Here is a 21,643-nt window from a genome sequence, read left to right on the forward strand (position 1 = left end):
CTCATCCAAGAAGCTTCTTCATTCAAACTGGAGGGAAATGGAAGGATTTATATTCTTTGCAGTCACCTGGTTGTCAGCAGTCTAGTTGCCTTTTGGAAAAGCACCTTTAGGATATATCACTAAAGATTCATTTTCTGCATTGATGCTCAGATTTCCTTCCCAAAACTCTAGGTACAGTCTCTGATGAACATGATGAAAGGTTTCACTAAGACACTGCCACAATGGAAAAATGGTATCAGGGCAACTAGAATCCATCAATAATGGTTGACTATTGTTGGATACTGCAACAAGATATAGTGCCTCCTGAAAATCAGTAGCAAAACACTTTTAACTCTGTTGAACTCATGCAGCATATTGGAAACCTTATGTGATTAAATTAATTTCATATTTCTCAAGATTCTGCATGATAATCATTCTGGAATTATATTTGTGTTTAGTTTGAAGAATTCTATCTTAATCACCATTTTTCAAGAAGCAAAATTATTCAAAAACTTTATTGTCCAAAGCTATCAGTGTATTTTACAGCACAATTTTATATCTCCCTCACATTTGCCTCACATCCTTGTTTACCTCTGTGTACCCTTGTTGCACCCTGTGCAACCTCCCTGTGGGTATGTGGTACAAATTGGAAAGGGTGCACCATGGCTGGTGCTGCACAAGAGGGTTAGATAGGTTTTGCAGGTGGAGAAGACTTACCCTAAGCAACTTGCAATCTTCCCTGCCAGCCTTCCTACTGCTGATTCTCCCTGCTGGCTTCCCACAAGCAAAGACTTTGCTTAGTGGAAACTGGCAGGAAATAAGGGCAGAGTTTACACTGAGTTTACACTTCCTGCTGGCTTCCCCTTTGATGTGAGGGAAGCTGTTAGGGAGTGTGGGAAATGACAATCACATGACCATGACTGACTGTGGTGATGCTACAATTTTCTCAAATTTCAATTCCACTGAAGTAATAGATCTGGCATTCTGTAGGTTAGCCAATTTGAGGTACTTTGATTCAAAAACTGTTGTCTTACAACACTCCATTTCATCCAATTGAGGGTTACAAACAGAATTAGTAGACACAAGTTAATAGTATATAGATTGCTTACTTTGTACAGGAAGTAGAATTTTTCAAATTTACCTGGAAAAGATTTGCAGTGTTATAATACTAGACATAAATGTAATTGATACAACCTATCAATCTACTCAGAACAATAGTGTTTTCCTTATACTGTAGTGAAAACGCGTTACTGTGTGTCTCTAAGTGCCAATGTTTGTCTCTCACTGATATATATGTAGTATGTATTATTATTAAACTGTATCTAATACAAAACTAATGTTTCCAATACAATTAAATTATGTTTTAAACCTATTTTAATATATTTTAAATGGTATAATAATAGGAGTATGCTCATTTTAACTTGCTTTATTCTACTAGAGTATTTTAGTAATTTGTCTGTGCAAAACAGTTTGTATTCTAACTTAGTGAACTGTTTAAAATCTCATTAAATTTTGGTAACAATATCTGATTGTGTGTAGGCTCTTACAAATCAAATTACCAAATATAAGACTGCATTTAAAGTGATAGAGGTGATAATGTAAAAGGCTTTAAAAGTATGGAAAGGTTTGCTTGGATTCTTTTAAATGCTATTATCTAGAACACAGGGTACAGTTTTCAGGACTCAGAGCCCCATATTGTAGGACAAATTATGTTCACCCATACCATGCTTTATATATAGCATAAAAGCATAAAAACCTACCAGACCAGGAAAAAATGTTTATTAAGATTTCGGGGAGAGAGGCTTTTGCACGACTCTTTATTTACTGCTAACGAGGTTTACCCCATATTACTAAGCACTGCACCAAAAAGTAACCCCCTGTAGGGAAGTGTCTTGGGGCAGCTTAATAAAGAATCATATTTATATATAATTTAGATCAATGCTATAAATTTTAAGTCTACATTCAGAGCATGTTTCCAAATTTCGCTTAGAGGAAAAAATTCGAACTAGTAACCACTTTCTATTTTAGATTGTCGGAAGAGTTGCTGAGCGAGTGCAACTGAAACGCTGTAGTATTATGAATGTTTCCAAAAGGAATAGGTTGGAACTGCTACAGCACCTTCACTTTTCTCTCTAGTCTAGATCGAAATATAATAGAAATGATTGAAAAGCGACCCTGCTACCTGATTGGAGGTGGCGAGGGTGTGTGACATTGACGCATCTTGGCTACCGGGGGCGCTCGCTAGAGGAGGGAAGAGGGTTCCCGCTTTGGAGTAGGATTGGCCGGCGTGATATGACGGGCTCGGCCACCTCCATCCGGGGCAAAGGAGGGCCGCTGTTTCTCCCCGCCTCTGCCGGCTCTGTGAGGCTAATTCCTGTTTTTTCACTTTTTTGAGGTGCCTGCCAGTTTGCCTGCGTGGTCGCCATTCTTTCGAAGCAACCACGGTGAAGAGGAAGAGGCATTTGGAAGCCGAGGCGGGCGGTCACAACGGGTGAGGACAATGAGAGGCGGAAGAAGCTGTCGCCGCTTTTGCGTCGTGGTCTCGGGTGAGGCAGTCCAGAGAGGCCCGGCCGCCAGACGGCTCTCGGGGCCTTAGTTAACGGCTGCTGGCTTCAAATAACGCGCAGAAACTCGCATCTCGCCTTCCCCGTGTCTCCCATGGGATGAAGGGTGCAGGCTACGTTTGTGCGTGCGCGAGATCTGATGGGGAATTCTGCTAGAGATATGAGGGGGCGCAGGATTTGAGGCCTTGCGTGGCCTTTCCCCCCAAGGAGCTTGCAGTCTGATATTCGGCCGAAGGGAAGGAAAAGGAAAGAAACGCCCCAGTGCTTTGTGCCGCCCATAACGATGCTCAGGCAGAGAAGCACTCCATCGAGATATGGGAATATTGGACAGTAATCGGCAGAGCATGAATGGATTAACGCGTGCACCGCAGCGCTGACCTTAACTGTCATTCCCTTCCAGCTTTGACCCCACGTGCACTCCAGATTTTCGCTAGAGTCTTGTTCAGACTGAAACATTGCACGTGGTTATGAAAGGAAAATCCATATTACAGAGTGATGCCATTCTTCCAGTGGAAAGAGATCATTCGATTAAGCCTGTTCAGATCAATTCTGTGAAGATTTATGAATCTATTTTATTTTTCTGTATTCCCGAAGATTATCAGTCATACATAGTACCACGAACTTTCTAGTATCTAATCTAACATTTATTATTATAATATTGAATTTGGGTACCACCAAGTCCCAACAAATTATTTAAAACATGAAGGACAAGACAGTAAAAAAGAAGAAACATAAGGAATGGTAGAGATGACAAGATAACAAGGGGGAGGGCCACAAAAGAAAACCTAGGTTAAAAGGAGACTTCATTCATCTCATCTTTGAAAGTGTTGGTGTCTTTTAGTTAAACCAAGTTGCTCAATGGAGAATTTTAGCAACATAGGATTACAGAATGGGCTTATCTAAAAAGCATTAAAATGATAATATTTATAGCAAATTAGTTGTCTATTTGTTTTTGGCTTCTGGATGTGATAGTTGAAGCAGTGTAGCATTGAATGGAGTAATTAGACTGCAATAGTGGGTAAAGAGAGTTAACAAAAATATGTAATGCAATTAAAGCAGGTTAATGTTAATAGATACAGAATGGTCTCTTTAAATCCATATAAGTGGTATTAATTTGTGATATTAATTTTTAGGGATTGATGATAAGGATATAAAACCCATTTTTCAATTCCTCTAACTTTATAAAAGCTTGAATAATATTTCAGTCTTAAGAGTTATCAGCAAATAATGGAGGAATACTTATTTATGAATGTTTGTTCTTTGTCCCATTGCTATCTTCTTTGTACGCTATTCCTGCACAAATATTATATTATTTATTGCTAGCACATTGATATAAAAACAAACTAAGTATCCAGAATATAAATTTTAGATTGGATTGCTAGAAAATCAATCAGATGTAATTTGTGGACGTCAGAGACTCACAAGTCTGTTGTTTGTGCCATAGAACCTGAATCAAATATAAGGTATCAATATATCCCTTATTAGGTTGTGGCTTTGAATGGAGAAAATAAATCTCTGATGTGTTGTTGTTGGCTGCAGTCATAGTACTATGGTAAGATACTACTCTTCCCTGATTTAGGCTCTGAGTAAACATATAAACATATCTACAAGGGCTTGGAGATTTATGGATATAATTAATGACCTACCTCTATTTTTTTTTCTAAGATGATTTGTTTCATTCATTATCGTGGCCTCCCATTTGCTCCTCAAATTTATAATCTGTTTATATAACATGTTTTCTCAAATCATGGCTTGCCCGGGCATCTCATTTCTGAAAGAGGGATATAATTCACTGGATGTTTTTGGAAGGTATATTTCAAATATTGTATGTTAAGCTCCAACTGTACTTGCATACTGCCTGTAGTCAAATGAAGAAATGGAAAGGACAGATGATACCTTAACTTCAATACTTTTACTGCTGTAAAAAGTATCTGTCAGACCTGCCCCAGCTAGGTCCTTAGGAAAGAAAGACCCTCAACTCCATTTGGTTGAAGTGTTTTGTTATTTTACTAAAAGATGCTGGTTGGAGTAAAAGCTGGCTAGAGCTAAAATTCCCATGCAAAAGGTTACAAATTTTTCCCCTTCACCCCAGCCCTTCCCCTTGGCCAGTTTGTCTTTGGCCAATGGCAAGCCATGTAGGTGTTTTGAGAACCACTGGGATGTTTGGAGCAATCCTCATTCTTTTCCAAGTTACATGGCCTTGAAGACTAGCACAGGCTGATTTCATGTGCTTCTGGCTCTGTCAAACTGTTATCCCCCCCCTCCCTATTTCCCATCTCTACCTCATATATGTTTATTGCCCATTTGCTTTCTTCCCCTTTCCCCTAACAGTTGATAGCAGGCTATTAACTAGGCATAAAGCTGAAGATGGCAGAATTGACATACTGTTCCCATTTTCAGAGGCGTTAATCCTGAAAAGGAGACATAAAAGGGAAGGGGGAAAGACAAATATGAATGCATAGTTACTTAATGTTCAATGAGGTTTCTCTGGGTATTGTTAGTGGAACCTTCTAAGTAATCTAGAAGCCTTGATGTGTTTTGAATCTACCCATTTGGTTTTGGAAGGTGGGAAGTCCTTCCACACCACTAGGTATTGGGTTTTCCCTTGGTATGTGTATAAATCCAAAATGCTGCTCAATCATGATGGGATCAGGAGGTGAATTTTGTTGCTGGTCATAGAGCAGAAGTAAGTGACTGCTGGATTCAGGAGGCTGAATTGAAACTCCAGATGAATAAGTCTGAGGGTTTTTGGCAATTCGAGTTCAATGGTTACGGGGGAAAGGGCCAACATATTTTGGACCCAGTCTATATGTATGTCTCATGAACAATTTAGCTAAGGTACAAGTGGAGAGATTTTTTGGCATGGTACAAAGTGCATCTGTTTAGAGAATAGGTCAGTTATCAGCCAGCTTACAGTGTTTTCTGAACTTTTAGGTAGTTCTACTATAAAGGCTCTTTCCATGGCATTTTGGGCTCTGCCATTGGCTGGAGGAGCCCTAGTGTCTTCTGATATCTTTTTGCAGACACATAGGTGGGACAACTAGCCACATAATTTTCTATGTCCTTCTATAATGAGCACCATCAAAATCAATGTTTAACCAAGGGTAGGGATTTAGCTAAGTATGTAGTTTCAAATCATGACTTTTTTGTAAGACCGTTATTTGTTAGCTATCTGAGACATATACTTTGGCTTGTACCCAGGCTACTTCATCTTGCATCATACATTTGTTTTTATGGGCTTGAAACTATTTTTCTTTTTCTAGTGCTGCTTTTAACACATTTAAATCTTCTGCCGTCTGGCTTTTGAGTTCCCTTTGCGCTATGGTGGTGACCATAGCTGCCAGGTGCCAGGACGGGATAACTGGTCTAATAATTTCTGGCTTGGAGCTATTATATAGCGGTAGTCTGGACAGACCATCTGCTTGGAAATTCTTCCCCTGCAGGGTGAAATTGAAATGGTTGAAGTACTAAGCCCAACAGCTTATTTCAGGGCTTCCAGGTTTTTGTGGTCTATCCATAGTTCAAAAGGAGCTTTGCTGCCTTCTAAGAAATGCCTCTAAGTTAGGAGTGCATATGCCTCCTTTTCCCAAATTGCCCACCTGTGTTCAATCTCAGCTTTTTGGAGGTGTAAGCGCATGGCTACATGGCTCCCTGGTCATTTTTTTGCAGCAACACGGCCCCCTACTGCCACGTCACTAATGTCCACTTGGATGACAAAAGGAGCATTTCGGTCAGGGTGTTTTAGGACCGGCTCTGCTGTGAACAAGCACGTGGGTTTCTCGAATGCTGCTTGGCATTCCATCATCCATTTCAGAGGTTGGCTAGGCTTAGGCTTACCCTCACCTTTCATATTCAGCAGGTTGGTGATGGGCAGGGCTATTTGGGCAAATGATGAGATGAACTGAAAGGATGGTGGGTGCGTGGAGGAGCTCACTACAAAACTGTCCACACTTTTTTGGGATCCATTTCCATTCATGGGAAATATGCTCCCAGATAGTCAATTTTGCTTTGGTAGAACTCGCATTGGGACAGTTTAGCATATAGCTAGGTGGTCCGGAGTTTCTTGTGCATAGCCCTGACCAGTTTCACATGTTCCACCATGGTTTCAGTATAAATCAAAATGATATCCAAATAAATTGAGACCTCTTTATATAGGTACTCATGCAGTACTTCGTTTATCAGCTGCATGAATACAGCAGGGCACCTTGCAGATTGAAGGGGAGAACTCGGAATTGGAAGCCCTCAAAGGGGCAAATGAAAGTTATTTTCCACTCGTCTCCTTCTTCTCGACTGCAAGACATTGGGGCCTCGGCTGGTGGCTGCAGGTTTCTGCTTCTTCATGTTTCTCTCTGCCAGTTTCCTTATTCAGTTCATGATTTTACTAAAATATTGCTGTTTCAGGCTAGTTAAGGTTTTCTTCTGGCTCTGTTATCCTCTATTCCAATGTGTCCCTTTTTTCTCCAGGAACTGCAAGCTATTTGCTACTTCCTCAAGGATCAACTGGTTTATTTTTGGATCTCTTATAATTGCTGTGCTGACTGCCATCACCAGGAAGTTGTTTTCTACCAGATTTCTCCATTTCTTGGAGTAGTCTAAGGCAGCTGTCCCCAACCTTTCTGGCACCAGGGACCAATTTCATGAAAGACAATTTTTCCATAGACTGGGGGGTGAGGTGGGGGGATAGTTTTGCATGCAACCTAGATTCTGTGTATGCACAGATGAAACGTCTCTTGCTTATCCACTGCTTACATGGCTTGGTTTCTAACAAGTCTCGGAAATACAAATATATTCTTGTATATCTATATCATAGCCATTCATCTTGGAGTGAATGAAGGTATTTTGATAAAGGAGAATTTGATTAATTGGAATTGCTACTCAGAATCAGGAATTATAGAAAAGAAGAAATGATGTATGTACCCTGTACTTTTTTCAGAAATTCAAAAGGGAAAACAATCAAAGAACATCTCTCTTTGAATTTATAAAGCAGCCTTGTTTTCCTCAAAGCTTATATGATTGCTTCATAATCTGCTACACACATATTGCATGTTTAAAAGGAAATTTTAGTCCCTACTCCCATATTTAGAGAGTTGCAAAACTACTATCTCAAAGGCATTCAGAACCTTAACTGTTACTTTAACTTTGTTTCAGCAGTGAATTATTTTAATTCATACATTTTCATATATTTGCTCAGTTGAGGAAATGGCATAAATTGCAAGAGGTCATCTGTTGGCAAAATATTTATTTGTCTTTTTGTTTCCAGTCCAAGCAAGTATTTGGTAATGGCAGCAGATTCAATGGAGATTGATGATGCTTTGTATAGGTAAGCATTTTAACAAAAGTTTAATTTACTTTAATAAACTATAGATAATATTTTTTAATGTGAAGTAAGATTCCTTGATTAAACAATGAATTTAAATATAATGGTAGGACTGTTTCTATCATAAACTTTATTTTATTAACATGTACTTTAAATTCAGTTTAAAGAATGTTATTTCCTTGAAATGTTCTTAAAACCAAGAAATTGTTTTACACTTCTCTTTTCTCAATTTTAATAATCCATTTTCTGCATAGAATTTCTAATTTTCTGGGATGTGTTGACATATTTAGGAGATAGTGATCATGTATGTGCTGTCTTATTCCAAACTAAATTAGTTTTATTGACTTTTACATTTGACCATTGCCATGTTTCTTTCATAGGCTCAAAATCAGAGATATATAACCAAGGAATCCCACTATTTGTAGGTCATAGCTATTTTGACTGAAATGAAGAAAGTGCTTAAATTGTTAATGAAACTTGAGCATCTTGCAGGTTATAGGACAGTGGTGGCAAACCCATGGCACGCGTGCCAGAAGCGGCACTCAGAGTCCTCTTTGTGGGCACATGTGCCATGCCCTGGAGATGGCAGCCGTCCCTCTTCAACCAGCCGTCCGAGATCCCACATGGCCAGATGCATCCTGGCACAGCTGGTTTCCCTCCCCCCGTCCCATCCCTCCTGGCCTCACATGCTGTCCTTTTCCCAGGCACAACCCACTGCATCGCTTCCTCAGCTGTTGGCCATCTGTTCAGCTCAGAGGTGGCTTGTCTGAACTGATGGCGGTGGGCTACAGAGCCCCAGAGTGTGCCGGTCGAGGAGCCGGCAGGCTGTGGCTGCTGACGGACACCGTCGGCCCCCATATGCTCTCTGGCCTCTGTGTGCAGGGGCTGATGGTGTCAGGCAGCAGCTGCCCCTGCCTCGCCTTGCCCCGCGACAATGGCACCCCCGCCCTTGCCTCACACTGCAGGACGAGCCTCCTGCCTGCTGCTGCTCCTGCCAGAGACCTCCTGGATCTCCCCCAACCCTGCCTGGCCCCCACAGGCATCCCTCTCCATGAGCAACATCAAGGTGGCCACACCCACCCACCACAGCCACACCCACCACAGCCACACCCACCCATGTCCACACGGCACCCAGCAATAAATAAGTGGGTTTGGGGTTGCAGTTTGGGCATTTGGTCTCTAAAAGGTTTGCCATCACTGTTATAGGACATAGAACCATAGGGCTGGAAGGGACCTGATCAACCCTCTGCTCAAGGCAGCCTCACACCATCCCAGTGAAACCTCCAGCGATGGAGTTCCCAGAACTCTGGGAGGCAAGCTATTCCATTGATTGACTGTTCTCACTGACAGAAAATTTCTCCTTACTTCTAGGTTGGATCTCTCTTTAATGATCTCCATTACTTCTTGTCTTGCCCGCAGAGGCTTTGGAGAATAGGTCATTTCTTTCTTCTCTGTGACAGCCCCTCAAGACAATTACTAGAAGATAATTATCATGTCCTCCATAATCCTTCTCTTCAATAGGCTAGACATACCTAGTTCCCTCAACCATTCATATTTACTCTCCAAGCTCTTCATTATCTTTGTTGCTGTTCTCTGCACATTTTCTAGGTTCTCAAACATGTTTTTTTATATCATGACACAGTATTCCAAGGGTGGTCTCAGTATTATCATTTCTGATCTTGATATTTTTCTTCTATTGATGCATCCCAGGACTGGATTGGCTTTTTTGGCAGTTGCAGCACTGCTGGGTTATGATTAAATTCATTTGAAATTATTATAGGATGATATATTAATTTCATGGAGAAATTACATAATATCCAAAATCCAAAAATTGTAAAAAGTTATTTCTTGAGATCAAATTATTTTTTCCTCATCTGTGAAGTTTGTCAAAAGTGAAAGGTTTTGCAAATTGCACTACTTTATGCTGTTGATTATAATTACTTTTGATTTTCTTTTAATACTTGCATGTAGTCGGCAGAGATATGTTCTTGGAGATACAGCAATGCACAAGATGGCTCAGTCTCATGTATTCCTAAGTGGAATGGGCGGGCTTGGAGTGGAAATTGGTAAGTGAATAGAATTCCAGACCCTATAGAATCAAATAAAATATAAACAACATTTTTTTACTACGTTTATTTTTCATTGGGAAAGAATTTATTACATTTATTGTGCAGTAGGCTAAACTTAGAGTTTCTACTAATTGGAATATAATAAGTAATAGAACTATTACTTGCATCATGAAAATCACTCAAAATGAATTACAAAGGTTCTCATTGTCTAGATACTTATAATACAGGACACTATTTGAGTTAGCCATATATATTGTAGAGATATAATTACAACTTGAGAAACCTATATGCGGGTCAAGAAGCAACAGTGAGAACTGGACACGGAACCACTGATTGGTTCAAAATTGGGAAAGGAGTCCGGCAAGGCTGTATACTGTCGCCCTGCCTATTTAACTTATATGCAGAGCACATCATGAGAAAGGCAGGGCTAGATGAATCAAAAGTTGGAATTAAGATTGCTGGAAGAAATATCAACAACCTAAGATACGCAGATGATACCACTCTAATGGCAGAAAGTGAAGAAGAACTAAAGAGCCTCTTGTTGCGGGTGAAGAAGGAGAGTGCAAAACTTGGGTTGAAACTTAACATTAAGAAAACCAAGATCATGGCATCTGGCCCTCTCAATTCCTGGCAAATAGATGGGGAAGAAATGGAGGTAGTGACAGATTTTGTTTTCCTGGGCTCCAAGATCACTGCAGATGGGGACTGTAGCCAAGAAATTAAAAGACGCTTGCTCCTGGGGAGGAAAGCCATGGCAAATCTAGACAGCACACTAAAAAGCAGAGACATCACCCTGTCAACAAAAGTGCGTATAGTCAAGGCTATGGTCTTCCCAGTTGCAATGTATGGCAGTGAAAGTTGGACCATAAGAAAGGCTGAGCGCCAAAGAATTGAGGCCTTTGAACTATGGTGCTGGAGAAGACTCCTACGAGTTCCTTGGACTGCAAGGCGATCAAACCGGTCAGTCCTAGAGGAGATCAATCCTGACTGCTCTTTAGAAGGCCAGATCCTGAAGCTAAAGCTCAAATACTTTGGCCATCTAATGAGAAGGAAGGACTCACTGGAGAAGAGCCTAATGCTGGGAAAGATCGAGGGCAAGAGAAGAAGGGGACGACAGAGAATGAGGTGGCTGGATGGAGTCACTGAAGCAGTAGGCGTGAGCTTAAATGGACTCCAGAAGATGGTAGAAGACAGGAAGGCCTGGAGGAACATTGTCCATAGGGTCGCGATGGGTCGGACACGACTTCGCAGCTAACAACAACAAATTTTTTAGCCCTCTATACAGTAGAAGTATCAGAACCTGACTGATAAATACAGATGATAATAGAATAAGAATAACCAGACAGTATTGCATGGTTTGGAGTAAAATAATAGACTGCTGTTGTAGTCTCTTCTAGTTGGTACTGCCTCTTGCTGACATTTAGTTTGATGGATTGATTTATAGAGATCATTATTAGAATCAATTGTTGGTTTACTTAGTATTTTGGCTTTTTTGAATATTTTATTCCAGAAAGGTGTCATTTTTGTAAATCCATCACATATGACAAAATGGTCCTTTCTGATTGCAGCCCTTCAAACATTTTGATAACTAATTATGAGCAATTTATAACCAGAGTTAAATGCCAGCATTTGCCTCTTCATGTCATCTTTTCATTTTTGTAAATCTATGTCTCATACTTTTAAATCTTCTTAACCTCTTTTAAAAGAGAATCTTCTTTTAAACTTACAAAGCATGAGGTGTGTGTTGCCTTATTCTAATTCGAATAATATTCTATACATTTTCATATTGTTCCTATTGGTTGGGAAGAATGAATAATTATTAATTTCTCCAAAGTAGTTGGCAATGAGATGTGACTCTTTTATATATTGTATTTCTTATTCAAAAAGAATTTAAGTTAGAAACATGATAGCCAAGACAGATGACAATATATATATATGTAACTCAGTCTCTCATTTATTACATAGTTTCTTATTCTTGTAGAATAAGAAACACTCCAGTGTTTCTCAGCCTTTGTCATTTTAAGATGTATGGACCTCAGTTCCTAGAATACCCCAGAATTCTGAGAGTTGAAATCCACACATCTTAAAATGGTGAGGGTAGGGAAACACTCTTTTACTCTATAACAACTGAGATCTTGCCATGTGAAGGTATTAGCTATTTTTATAAAATCTTTTGGAAGAAAAAATAATTGCCCTGTGGATCTATCTAGGTTTTTAAAATTTTCTACCTGCAACCACTACATGAATTTTATTGCAGTTTTAATACAAATGGAATAATATGCCCGAATGTGCTGCTTGGTAGTATATAGTAATTTTAGAAATGGATTTCCATATAGTATAATTTTAATATTTCTGCCAATTTTTAATTTTTTATTGAAACATAATTTTTCAATTTTTCTTTGCCATATCATTAATATTTTATCTAGAGTTTCAACTGGGAAAGTTTGAAATTGAAAAATAATGAAAGGGATATAATTTTAACTGCCATAGTTTGAAACAATGTTCAATAATTCTTATTTCTTATTTCAAGTTGAAAAAATGAAATAAAATAACTTTATTACCAAAAATAAGTCCCAATTGGAAAATAAGCCTTAGCATAATTTTTCAGGATGCTCGTAATATAAGCCCTACTATCTAAATAACCCCAGTTAAGATGGATGCATTTAGTATTGTGGTTGTGGGGAGGACGGTGGGCGTGGCTAACTCAATATCACTTGTGTCGAGGGGTGCCGGTGGGGAACTGGGGAGGACTGGGGGGATCCAAGGGTCTCTGGGGGAGGGGGTGGGACCCTTCGCAAAGGTGCCTCAGCTCCAGCCAGCAGCCAGCCCTGTACCTTTGGAAGCCAGCCTGGGATTTGCAAGTCCTCACTGACTTTTGCAACCAGAAGGTTCCTATAAGAAGCAACCAGAGGAAGATTTCTTCACCTCCCCTTGCCTTCTTTTCTCTTTGAGCAATTGCTGCTTGGCTCTTTTGGTGACTGCAGAAGGGGTTGAAAGGGAAGAAAGTGCCTCCTCAGCTGTCCATTTTTTTCTGGATCAATTTCAGAAGCTGCCACCACTGTTGCCACTTTCTTCTGATTATTGGGGATGGGCTATGAGGATAAGGTGGAGGACAGGGTACCAGGGAAGCCAGATGTGGGGATGGCTTCAGAGCCCAGTGTCAGTGAAGTTGCTAAGGGGTGGGCTTGGCCAGCTACCTCCTCGCCCCATGAGTCTCCCAGGGCAGACCCTTGGGAGGTAGCAGATCGCACCCTTCAGGGGAGGAGAGCAGCTTGGACAGGTGGGGTTAGCCCAAGGATTGGGCGGCGCATGCCTCCCCTGCCCTGCACGGCTTTGGCATGTGTCTGGCAGGTGGAGGAAGGTGAGTGAGCGAGTGGGTGCCTGCAGCCAGGCCTCCCCCGCCCTGCCACCTGCGTTGCTTTGTAGCAAGGCATGCAATAGGCAAATGTAGTGACATGGGGGAAGGCATGCAATCTGGCCCACCGGATGCACTGTGCGGCTGTCTATGGTGACATGGCTGTGGGCAAGCAAAGGTAGACATTGGGATGGAGTGGAAGGTGGCCACCCAGTGTGTCCGATGGGCCAGATTGCATGCCTCCCCCCTCCCCCTCGTGTCTCTGCCTGTTGCTTGGAGAGCAGGCCCAGCAGTTGCAGCACTCACCTGTGCTGCGTGGGTTGTGCAACCCCAGAGTGCACCAGCTAAGGAGCTGGCGGGCTGCGTCTGCTGCTGGACAGCCCCCATGTACTCGCCACCTCCTGTACATGAAAAATAAGACATCACCTGAAAACAAGCCCTAATGGGTCTTTGGGAGGAAAAATAAATATAAGACCCGGTCTTATTTTCGGGGAAACACGGTACAGCAATACAGAATCTAAAATGTAAGTGAATATAAATGTACACATATGTGTGTGACGTGAAATTGAATTTGGATCTGTTACTGGAACCAGGGATTTATTCGTCCAGTCATGGAGCCCATCTTCAGGGAATTTCTCTACTGGAATAGGTGCTTTGGACTATTCTGTGAGTTGTGTTTACTGTATATGGTAACTTCCTATCGACTGATTGGTGTATTGATGGCTGGCGATTGACTGTCATTTCCTTGGGCTGCGAAGCCCTCAGCTCCTAAGCATTTGATAGACTGGTGGTAGTTCAGCACTCCTGTTAACTGACAAGGGGTCCGTTTCCCAGGCTTCAGTCATTTTCCTAGCTATCTTTGTATTGGCATGGACAATGATCTTAGTTGTTGTGAAATTAAATGTGTGTCCTTGTTCATTGCAGTGTGAGGCTACCAATGAGTTCTGGTCTCCTTGTCTGACCATTTACTTGTGTTCTTGCAATCTGGAGGTTAACTTCCTCCCGGTTTGTCCTACACAGTCATAGGGGCAATCCATGCAGGGGATTCAATAGATTATATTGGAGGTATCTCCAAGTGATCTTACAGTGCATAATTTGTCCTCATATGGTAGCCTTTGGGCAGTGTGTGATACCCACTTGCAGATCTCGGCAGCTGCATTCTACTGCTTCTGAAATGTTTTTGATGTATGGCAGGGTGTGCCATATTTGGACTTTTACCTTCTTTCTTTTCTCCTTTGCTTTTTGCACAGGCTTCTTGTAATAAATGCTTATGGATACCCATTATGCCTGAATTGTTCATATAGTTACCTTCTCTCCAGTTGTTTAGCTTGAGGGGTACTATAGTGAGTTCTTATTTTGCCATACAGTGTTCTGATGCATCTCTTTTTGTGTCACAGTGTATGGTTACTATTGAAACTAAGAATGTGTGGAGTGTTAGTGCCCTTGCGATAAACTGTGGTTTCTATCTTCTTGCCTGTTGATGAGGACATGTAAAATGGTAATTGTCTAACCATTTCTTCCTCCATTGAGAATTTTATGTCTGGGGAAGTGGAGTTCAGTAGCACATGAAAGTCTTTTAATACATTTCTTTTGATGATGACAAATGTCATCATCCACATAGTGACACCAAAATTTACTGTAGGTGTGTTGCTTAGCGACAAGAGTTCTGAGTCTCAGTTGCCATCATAACTTAAGGACTGTATGTTTTCTGTTCAAATCATATAAATTTTTGCCTTACTTCAAGTTATTATTCCTCTTAACATTTTTCTTCCTCATAGGAATAAAGTGTTTATTAAACAAATAATTTGTTAATTCTAATTTAATTAAATATTACCGTATTTTCCGGCGTATAAGACGACTGGGCGTATAAGACGACCCCCTACATTTCCTGTTAAATTATAGGGTTTGGGCTATACTCGCTGTATAAGACTACCCCTCCTCCAACGCACACCAAATAAAAATTAAAAAACATCAGATTTGATTTTAATATGGTAATTTTAATTCAAATGCTTATGACATGCAGGTACTTAGTAGGAAAACTGTCACTTATAAACATAAGGCTGTTTGTCATCAAACATGTAAACATAAAACAGTGCAAGTGGATTAAACATAATAATAATAATAATAATAATAATAATAATAATAATAAGGAGGAGGAGGAGGAAGGGACCTTGGAGGTCATCTAGTCCAACCCCCTGCTAAGGCAGGAAACCCTATACCATTTCAGACAAATGGCTGTTCAGTCTCTTCTTAAAAACTTCCAGTGTTGGAGCATTCACCACTTCTGGAGGCAGGTTGTTCCACTGGTTAATTGTTCTAACTGTCAGGAAGTTTCTCCTTAGTTCTAGGTTGCTTCTCTCCTTGACTAGTTTCCATCCATTGCTTCTTGTCCTGCTTTCAGGTGCTTTGGAGAATAGCTTGGCTCCCTCTTCTTTGTGGCAGCCCCTGAGATATTGGATCGCTGCTATCATGTCACCCCTCACCCTTCTCTTTGTTAAACTACACATACCCAATTCTAGCAACCGTTTCCTATTTTCCTAATTCACTTTTTCACTTTTCCTAATTCACTCTAAAGCTTTCCCTGCGCAGAGCCTTAAGTAACACCAGCTGCCTGCAATTAGTGCAGGTTCTCATCCCACCAGGCTCAAGGTTGAGTCAGCCTTCCATCCTTCCAAGGTGGGTAAAATGAGGACTCAGATTGTTGGGAGCAATAAGCTGACTTTGTAATAATGCTGCTTGTGTGTGGGGGGGAAAGCTCTAATAAGCAGGCATATACATAGAATGAAGGCTATTGCTAAGCACATTGATTTGTGCTTTAAATTGTAAGCCGCCCTGAGTCTTCGGAGAAGGGCGGGATATAAATGGGATTAAAAAAAAAAGACCAAATGGGAGATCCGCTCCAGGTTTTCCAGCCAGCCCGCCCAGTTCCTGAGTCAAATGTGTCCTTAGAGCTAAGCAGCTGCTCTGGCTACGGCATTCCCCACCTGCCTTTCAAGTTGCTCTTGCATTCCCCACCTGCCTACAGCTGCTCTTCAACTTTAGAAGGAAAGACGCCCAGACCCCAGCCTGTAAAAAATCACAGACTGCAGCTTCTTCTCCAATTGGTCCCGCTTTCCCTGCGCAGACTAAATGGAAGATCCGCTCCAGGTTTTCAAGCCAGCCCTGTCCCTAAAGTTTCAGCACCCAGCGTATAAGACGACCCCTGACTTTTGAGAAGATTTTCATGGGTTAAAAAGTCGTTTTATACGCTGGAAACTACGGTATAAGGATTTGTATTCCACTAGTTTATTTAAGGGGGCACAATGGCTCAGCGCGCTTAAAGACATTGAGCTTGTTAGCTAGAAAACTGATAGACTGAATTCAAGACCCAAAGACATATGACAGGGTGAGCTCCCGTTACTTGCCCCAGCTGCTGCAATATAACAGCTTGCAAATGTTAGTAGATAAATAGGTATCACTTTGGTGGGAAGGTAATAGTATTCTAGCTATCTCATGCCAGCCACATGACCATGGAAATATCTTCAAACAATGCTTGCTCCCTTGGCTAGGAAACAGAAATGAGTACTGCCCCCTAAGGTTGGGCATGACTGAGCTGGGAAAACATTTCCCTTTCCCTTTAGTATATTTAAAGTATTAGAACTCTTTATGAATTTAATTAATGACTTTATTTATTACTACAGAAGGCTACTGCTAATGTTTATGTAACAAGGTTAAATAACAGAGGCAATAATAAACAGCTGTGTTTGGTACATTCTGAAATTAGAAAGTGTTCTGAATGGATATTTTTAATTTTTAGGTAACCATTGATGGTACTATAAATCTGATTTATTTTGATAAAACAGTTACCAAACATATCGTTTAAAAGTTTGTTTTAAAAATAGTCCTTCTCTATAATCAAGATCTTAGAATATATCTAATCAACACAGTCATATAATTTTGTAAGAGTATATAATATTTATCAATATTCTAATGGAGTTAAATATATTTCATTTTTGAATGATAGATCAAAGTACATTTTTTCTTGTAATAAATTTGATATGTTTGCCTAACAGTTTAATAATAATTTGCAGTCAAGGTGAGAAGATAACTCTAGCAGATCTTTACCTAGCTTAGGAATTGGAGTTATTTTAAAATTGTGCCTAGTTAATGGAAGATTTCTGATGCAATGCATTGGTAAGCGAAAAGAATTTTAAGTAAAAGTAGACCTTGAATGCCTTATTCACCTGTTAATCTACCTAGATTTGGAAAGGTTCTATTTTTAATACTTTTAAAACCTTGTCCACATTTAATTTGGGAAACATACAAATTATTAGTGCCCAATAAAGATAATTCTTGAAAATTCAATTTATCTAAATATTTTTTTCTGTTGTAGACTCTTACATAAGAGATATATAATTCTTTTAAAATTTTGATAAATGTTTTACTAATATTTGTAATACTAGTAATGGTCTGCCACAGAGAGAGAGAGAGAGAGAGAGACAGACAGACAGACAGACAAAGACACACACATTACCTTTACATATAACATTTCTTTTACCCTTTAAAGCTTATATGCCAGTATTGAGATCTTATTGTTAAACTGGTAATATTTTTGCTTCAAAAATAAAATTTGGTTTGTCATTTTGTCAGTTTCTAGAATGTCAAGTTCTTTTCTTCTTTAGTTGTTAATATAACAAATGATCTTGTTCTTTTATACCTTATCCATATGTTCCTCGTTTTTCTAAATACAATCCATTCATCATCTGTATAAACGTCTTTGTAATCCTACTTCTTTGACATATGCATTCAGTTCTTACCACTGCCTTCATGACATCTCATGTTGTAGTTAACAATGTTTGTTTGGCATTGTTTTCTCTAAAACCGGCATCAAGTTCCCTTCGTCCAGTGCGCTCTCACAGGGAGGGCCTTCTCAGGGTGCCGCTGGTTAAAGATTGCCGGCGGGTAACACCCAGGGGGAAGGCCTTCTCTGTGGGTGCACCTGCCCTCTGGAACCAGCTGCCCGTGGAACTTAGGACTGCCCCTGACCTTCGTTCATTTCGCCGGGACCTGAAGACCTGGCTCTTCGAGCTCCCCGGCCCAGGCTGAGAGTTTTTAGTTTTTAATTGGGGTTTTATTCTCAGGGATTAAATTTAATTGTTTTTAATTGTTTTTAATTTTTGTATCACTGTTTTAAGTACCCTGTAAACCGCCCTGAGTCCTTCGGGAAAGGGCGGTATATAAATCCAATAAAATAAATAAATAAATAAAACAATGTGAAATTCTGAGTTTTTTCCCCACTCGTAAATTATGTAGTCATCTAGAATTGAAATGTCAAAAATGAATGAATTGCATGGCTTCATTCAGACTAAACTCCAAAATCACTGAAATGTGAGCTGAAATATATATTGATAAATCTCTTCCTAGGTGAATTGATTCAAAAATATTTTTAAAGTCATATATAATCAATTCTTAAATTAGATTGGTACCTACCTGAATAATAAGCCTTTGCTGATGGATGTATAATTCCCCAAATATCAATGACCTTATAGAGTTGCATCAAAGCCCCCAAACTGTTAAATATTAACATTTCTTTTACTTTTATGATGATTACATAGTCACCATTAATATGTAAATAGTCTCCTAGAATCAAATTCTCCCAGCTGTATTCAAGGTTGTTTGTTCTTTTCTTTTTTTGTATAAATCCCATTTGGTTCTGTTGTGGTACATATATAAAAGAGTATTAAAAATTTATTACCAAATTTCTCTTTAATAAAAGTAAATCTTCCTCTGTATCTTTTAAAATCTTTTCTATCATAACATCTATATTGGCTTTAAATAAGGTGACTTGACTGTGTCCATTCTGCAAGAAAAAAAAACTTGAAAAATTATTGATTCTAGGCCTATTTATTGGATCCTTTAAGCCCTAATGTTTAAAGGAAATATCCTAAGTTTTTCACTCATTTTCCTATTATATTTCTACTTTTCTTACTTTGTTATCTGAATGTTGGTATAATCAGATGGGCATCAGTTAAGTTTATAAATTAGCCATCTTTATGCTCTTAATTTAAGATGTAGTTATTAATGTATTTTACTTTTGTATTTTGTTTGAAAGTTGGCTTTTAGCAGATCTGTATGCATAGAAGTATAACACATGCACACATTGATTGGGAGAGGCACATCTTCAGTACAAATTTCAGCTAGAGCTGGCAATCTTAGGCTGACAATATGAGAAACATTGCATAGGATATTTATCTATAGTATACATGTACTTTATGTTTTGTTTTGATAAGAGAATTTACTTAAATTCAGGGTTATCTTTAGTGGAGGAAAAAGTACAGTATATAGTTATAAATGGTTAATATTTACTAGAAACTTATAACTGTTCACTTTTCCTTTCAGCTAAGAACATAGTTCTTGCAGGAATAAAGGTAAGAAGAAAGACATTCTATTTTTTAAGAATAAATATTTAGTATATTTTTATTTTAAGGTATTCACTAATGCTTCCTAAAAAACTAAAGAGACTGTCATGAATTTCACACAAATGCTAGCAAAATATTAAAAAATTAGTATCTTGATTCTGAGATGCTGATAAATAAGTCATATGAAGGCTGATTTAGAATTGTCTGTAACTGCATGTAACATAGTGACATATCTACACTTCCAAGGGGTTGTGGTTAAGTGTAGGTTGCTGATAGCTCCAGACAGGCTGATGCAAACACTTACCAAATCTCAAGTATAGATTGTGCGGAAATATGCGTCTGGCATGCTGATTGGCTGATCAAACTTCCTGTTCCATTTTGCTCTTTGAGTGCCCCCTAGCCAGAACAAACATTTGCAGACATATAAATGCAACTGCTATGCAACAATCTGCAAACAACATATATTCCCTGATATAAACAGTGCCGGAGAAGTCTGCTCAACCCTTAGGAAGTATTCTTGATATTGATATGTTAGAGAAGGTTAATTAATGACAAGACTGTTTGACTGTTCTCCTGGTCAGAGTTAATGAATGTTTTCCAACTATTATATAATGTCCCTTGATTAGGTTTTCATAGTAAGAGCAAGGAAAGATATGAAAATAAACAGTAGATTATCCAAAACTGAATAAGGACAGTATGAGTAGTAGTTAAACATCTAGCAGGTTTCATCAGATTTTGATAGTGGGGTTTTCTTTTTCTGAAAATCTGTTCATCGCATGTCACTGTGTATTAGAGTAGAATTTATTTTCCACACTTTTTTTCTATTTTCTTTTTACAAGTTCTTTTTTTAGGTGTTAGCTCAAGAAATATAGCATTACTTGTTCAAAATCACCTATTAGAGATTAATTTTCTGAAGAGCTTTTTGTTTGGTTATACAAGGGTTTTGGTACTAGTGGTTCTTTAAAAGTAAAACATAAGTTCTGTGTTTGTAAAGAATATTCAGTTATTTAGGTTCCTAGATAGAGCACAGAGAGAACTGCTTTTTAGTTCTTTATGAAGTAAAAGTTTGATGATAAAATAAATTGCCATTTTGAGGATGGAATATTTCTCAAGTCTCTGAACTTTAATTCATGTAATTTTAGCAGAACTTTTAGCGTAATAGCTATTCAGCAAGTTCTGTGATTCTTCTTTGATCATATAATACTGTCGACCAATTCCAGCAAGTTGGTTATAGAAACTTATGGATTGCCTTAGATCCACAACATTGGTAACTATTTGGATGCTTCTAGATAATGTAACGCATAAATATCAACAAGAAGAAAAGCATTTATAGTTTAAATGTATAACAAACTTAATACAGGTAGTGTTCAACTTATGAAGACAATTCTTTTTCATCCCTATCATGTAGCCATTGCTGCCATGCACTATTAGCATATGTCCAGTGCTGTTAGGTTCAGGCTGTAGAAGGCCAGCTAGCCTTGATTCTAAAGTTCTAAAAATTACTAAAATCTAGTATATTGAACTAAAATGACTAATAGATATTAAATAAAACCACTAAACTATTTTAAAACTAAATAAAGGATAATAATCAAGAAGGGGCCCTTCTCCACTTTATGCAGACTGTCAAGGAACTGAAAGCAAAAAATGTATTTTAGCAGCATTGGTTTTTAACTCTTTAACTCTCTAAGCTATGAACTCTCTAATTAAAACTCTCCAGAGAGCTAATATCCATGTACCTAAATTAGACAACAGGTATCTCTAAATTTTATTTTATGCTGGAAATGCAGCTATTCCCTCCTTGTTTTCTCTTGGCATGAAGTCGGCACTGAGAACCATGGCATGTTATTGTAATGAGAAAAAATAATAATCAATTATGATAAATCTAAAGTTCTAGTTTTCTCTAACAAAAGACAAAAACATAAGTGGACAGTTGATTCCCATGAATTAGAGCAGGTCAAATG

At 39.0% G+C, this 21,643-nt stretch overlaps 1 protein-coding gene across 1 annotated transcript in view; it reads left to right on the forward strand.

Annotated features, from left to right (window-relative positions):
* Positions 1-2,317: 2,317 nt before the first annotated feature.
* Positions 2,318-21,643, forward strand: part of UBA6 (ubiquitin like modifier activating enzyme 6) — a 112,086-nt gene continuing 92,760 nt past the window's right edge. The window contains exons 1-4 of the mRNA XM_081345553.1: positions 2,318-2,470; positions 7,804-7,863; positions 9,832-9,926; positions 19,663-19,691. Coding sequence (XP_081201679.1) covers positions 7,823-7,863; positions 9,832-9,926; positions 19,663-19,691 — 165 coding nt within the window. The 5' untranslated portion in view covers positions 2,318-2,470; positions 7,804-7,822. The remainder of the gene's footprint in view (positions 2,471-7,803; positions 7,864-9,831; positions 9,927-19,662; positions 19,692-21,643) is intronic.

The sequence above is a fragment of the Vipera berus genome, assembly GCF_964194415.1.
Source record: "Vipera berus genome assembly, chromosome: Z".
NCBI classification, from domain to species: Eukaryota; Metazoa; Chordata; class Lepidosauria; order Squamata; family Viperidae; genus Vipera; species Vipera berus.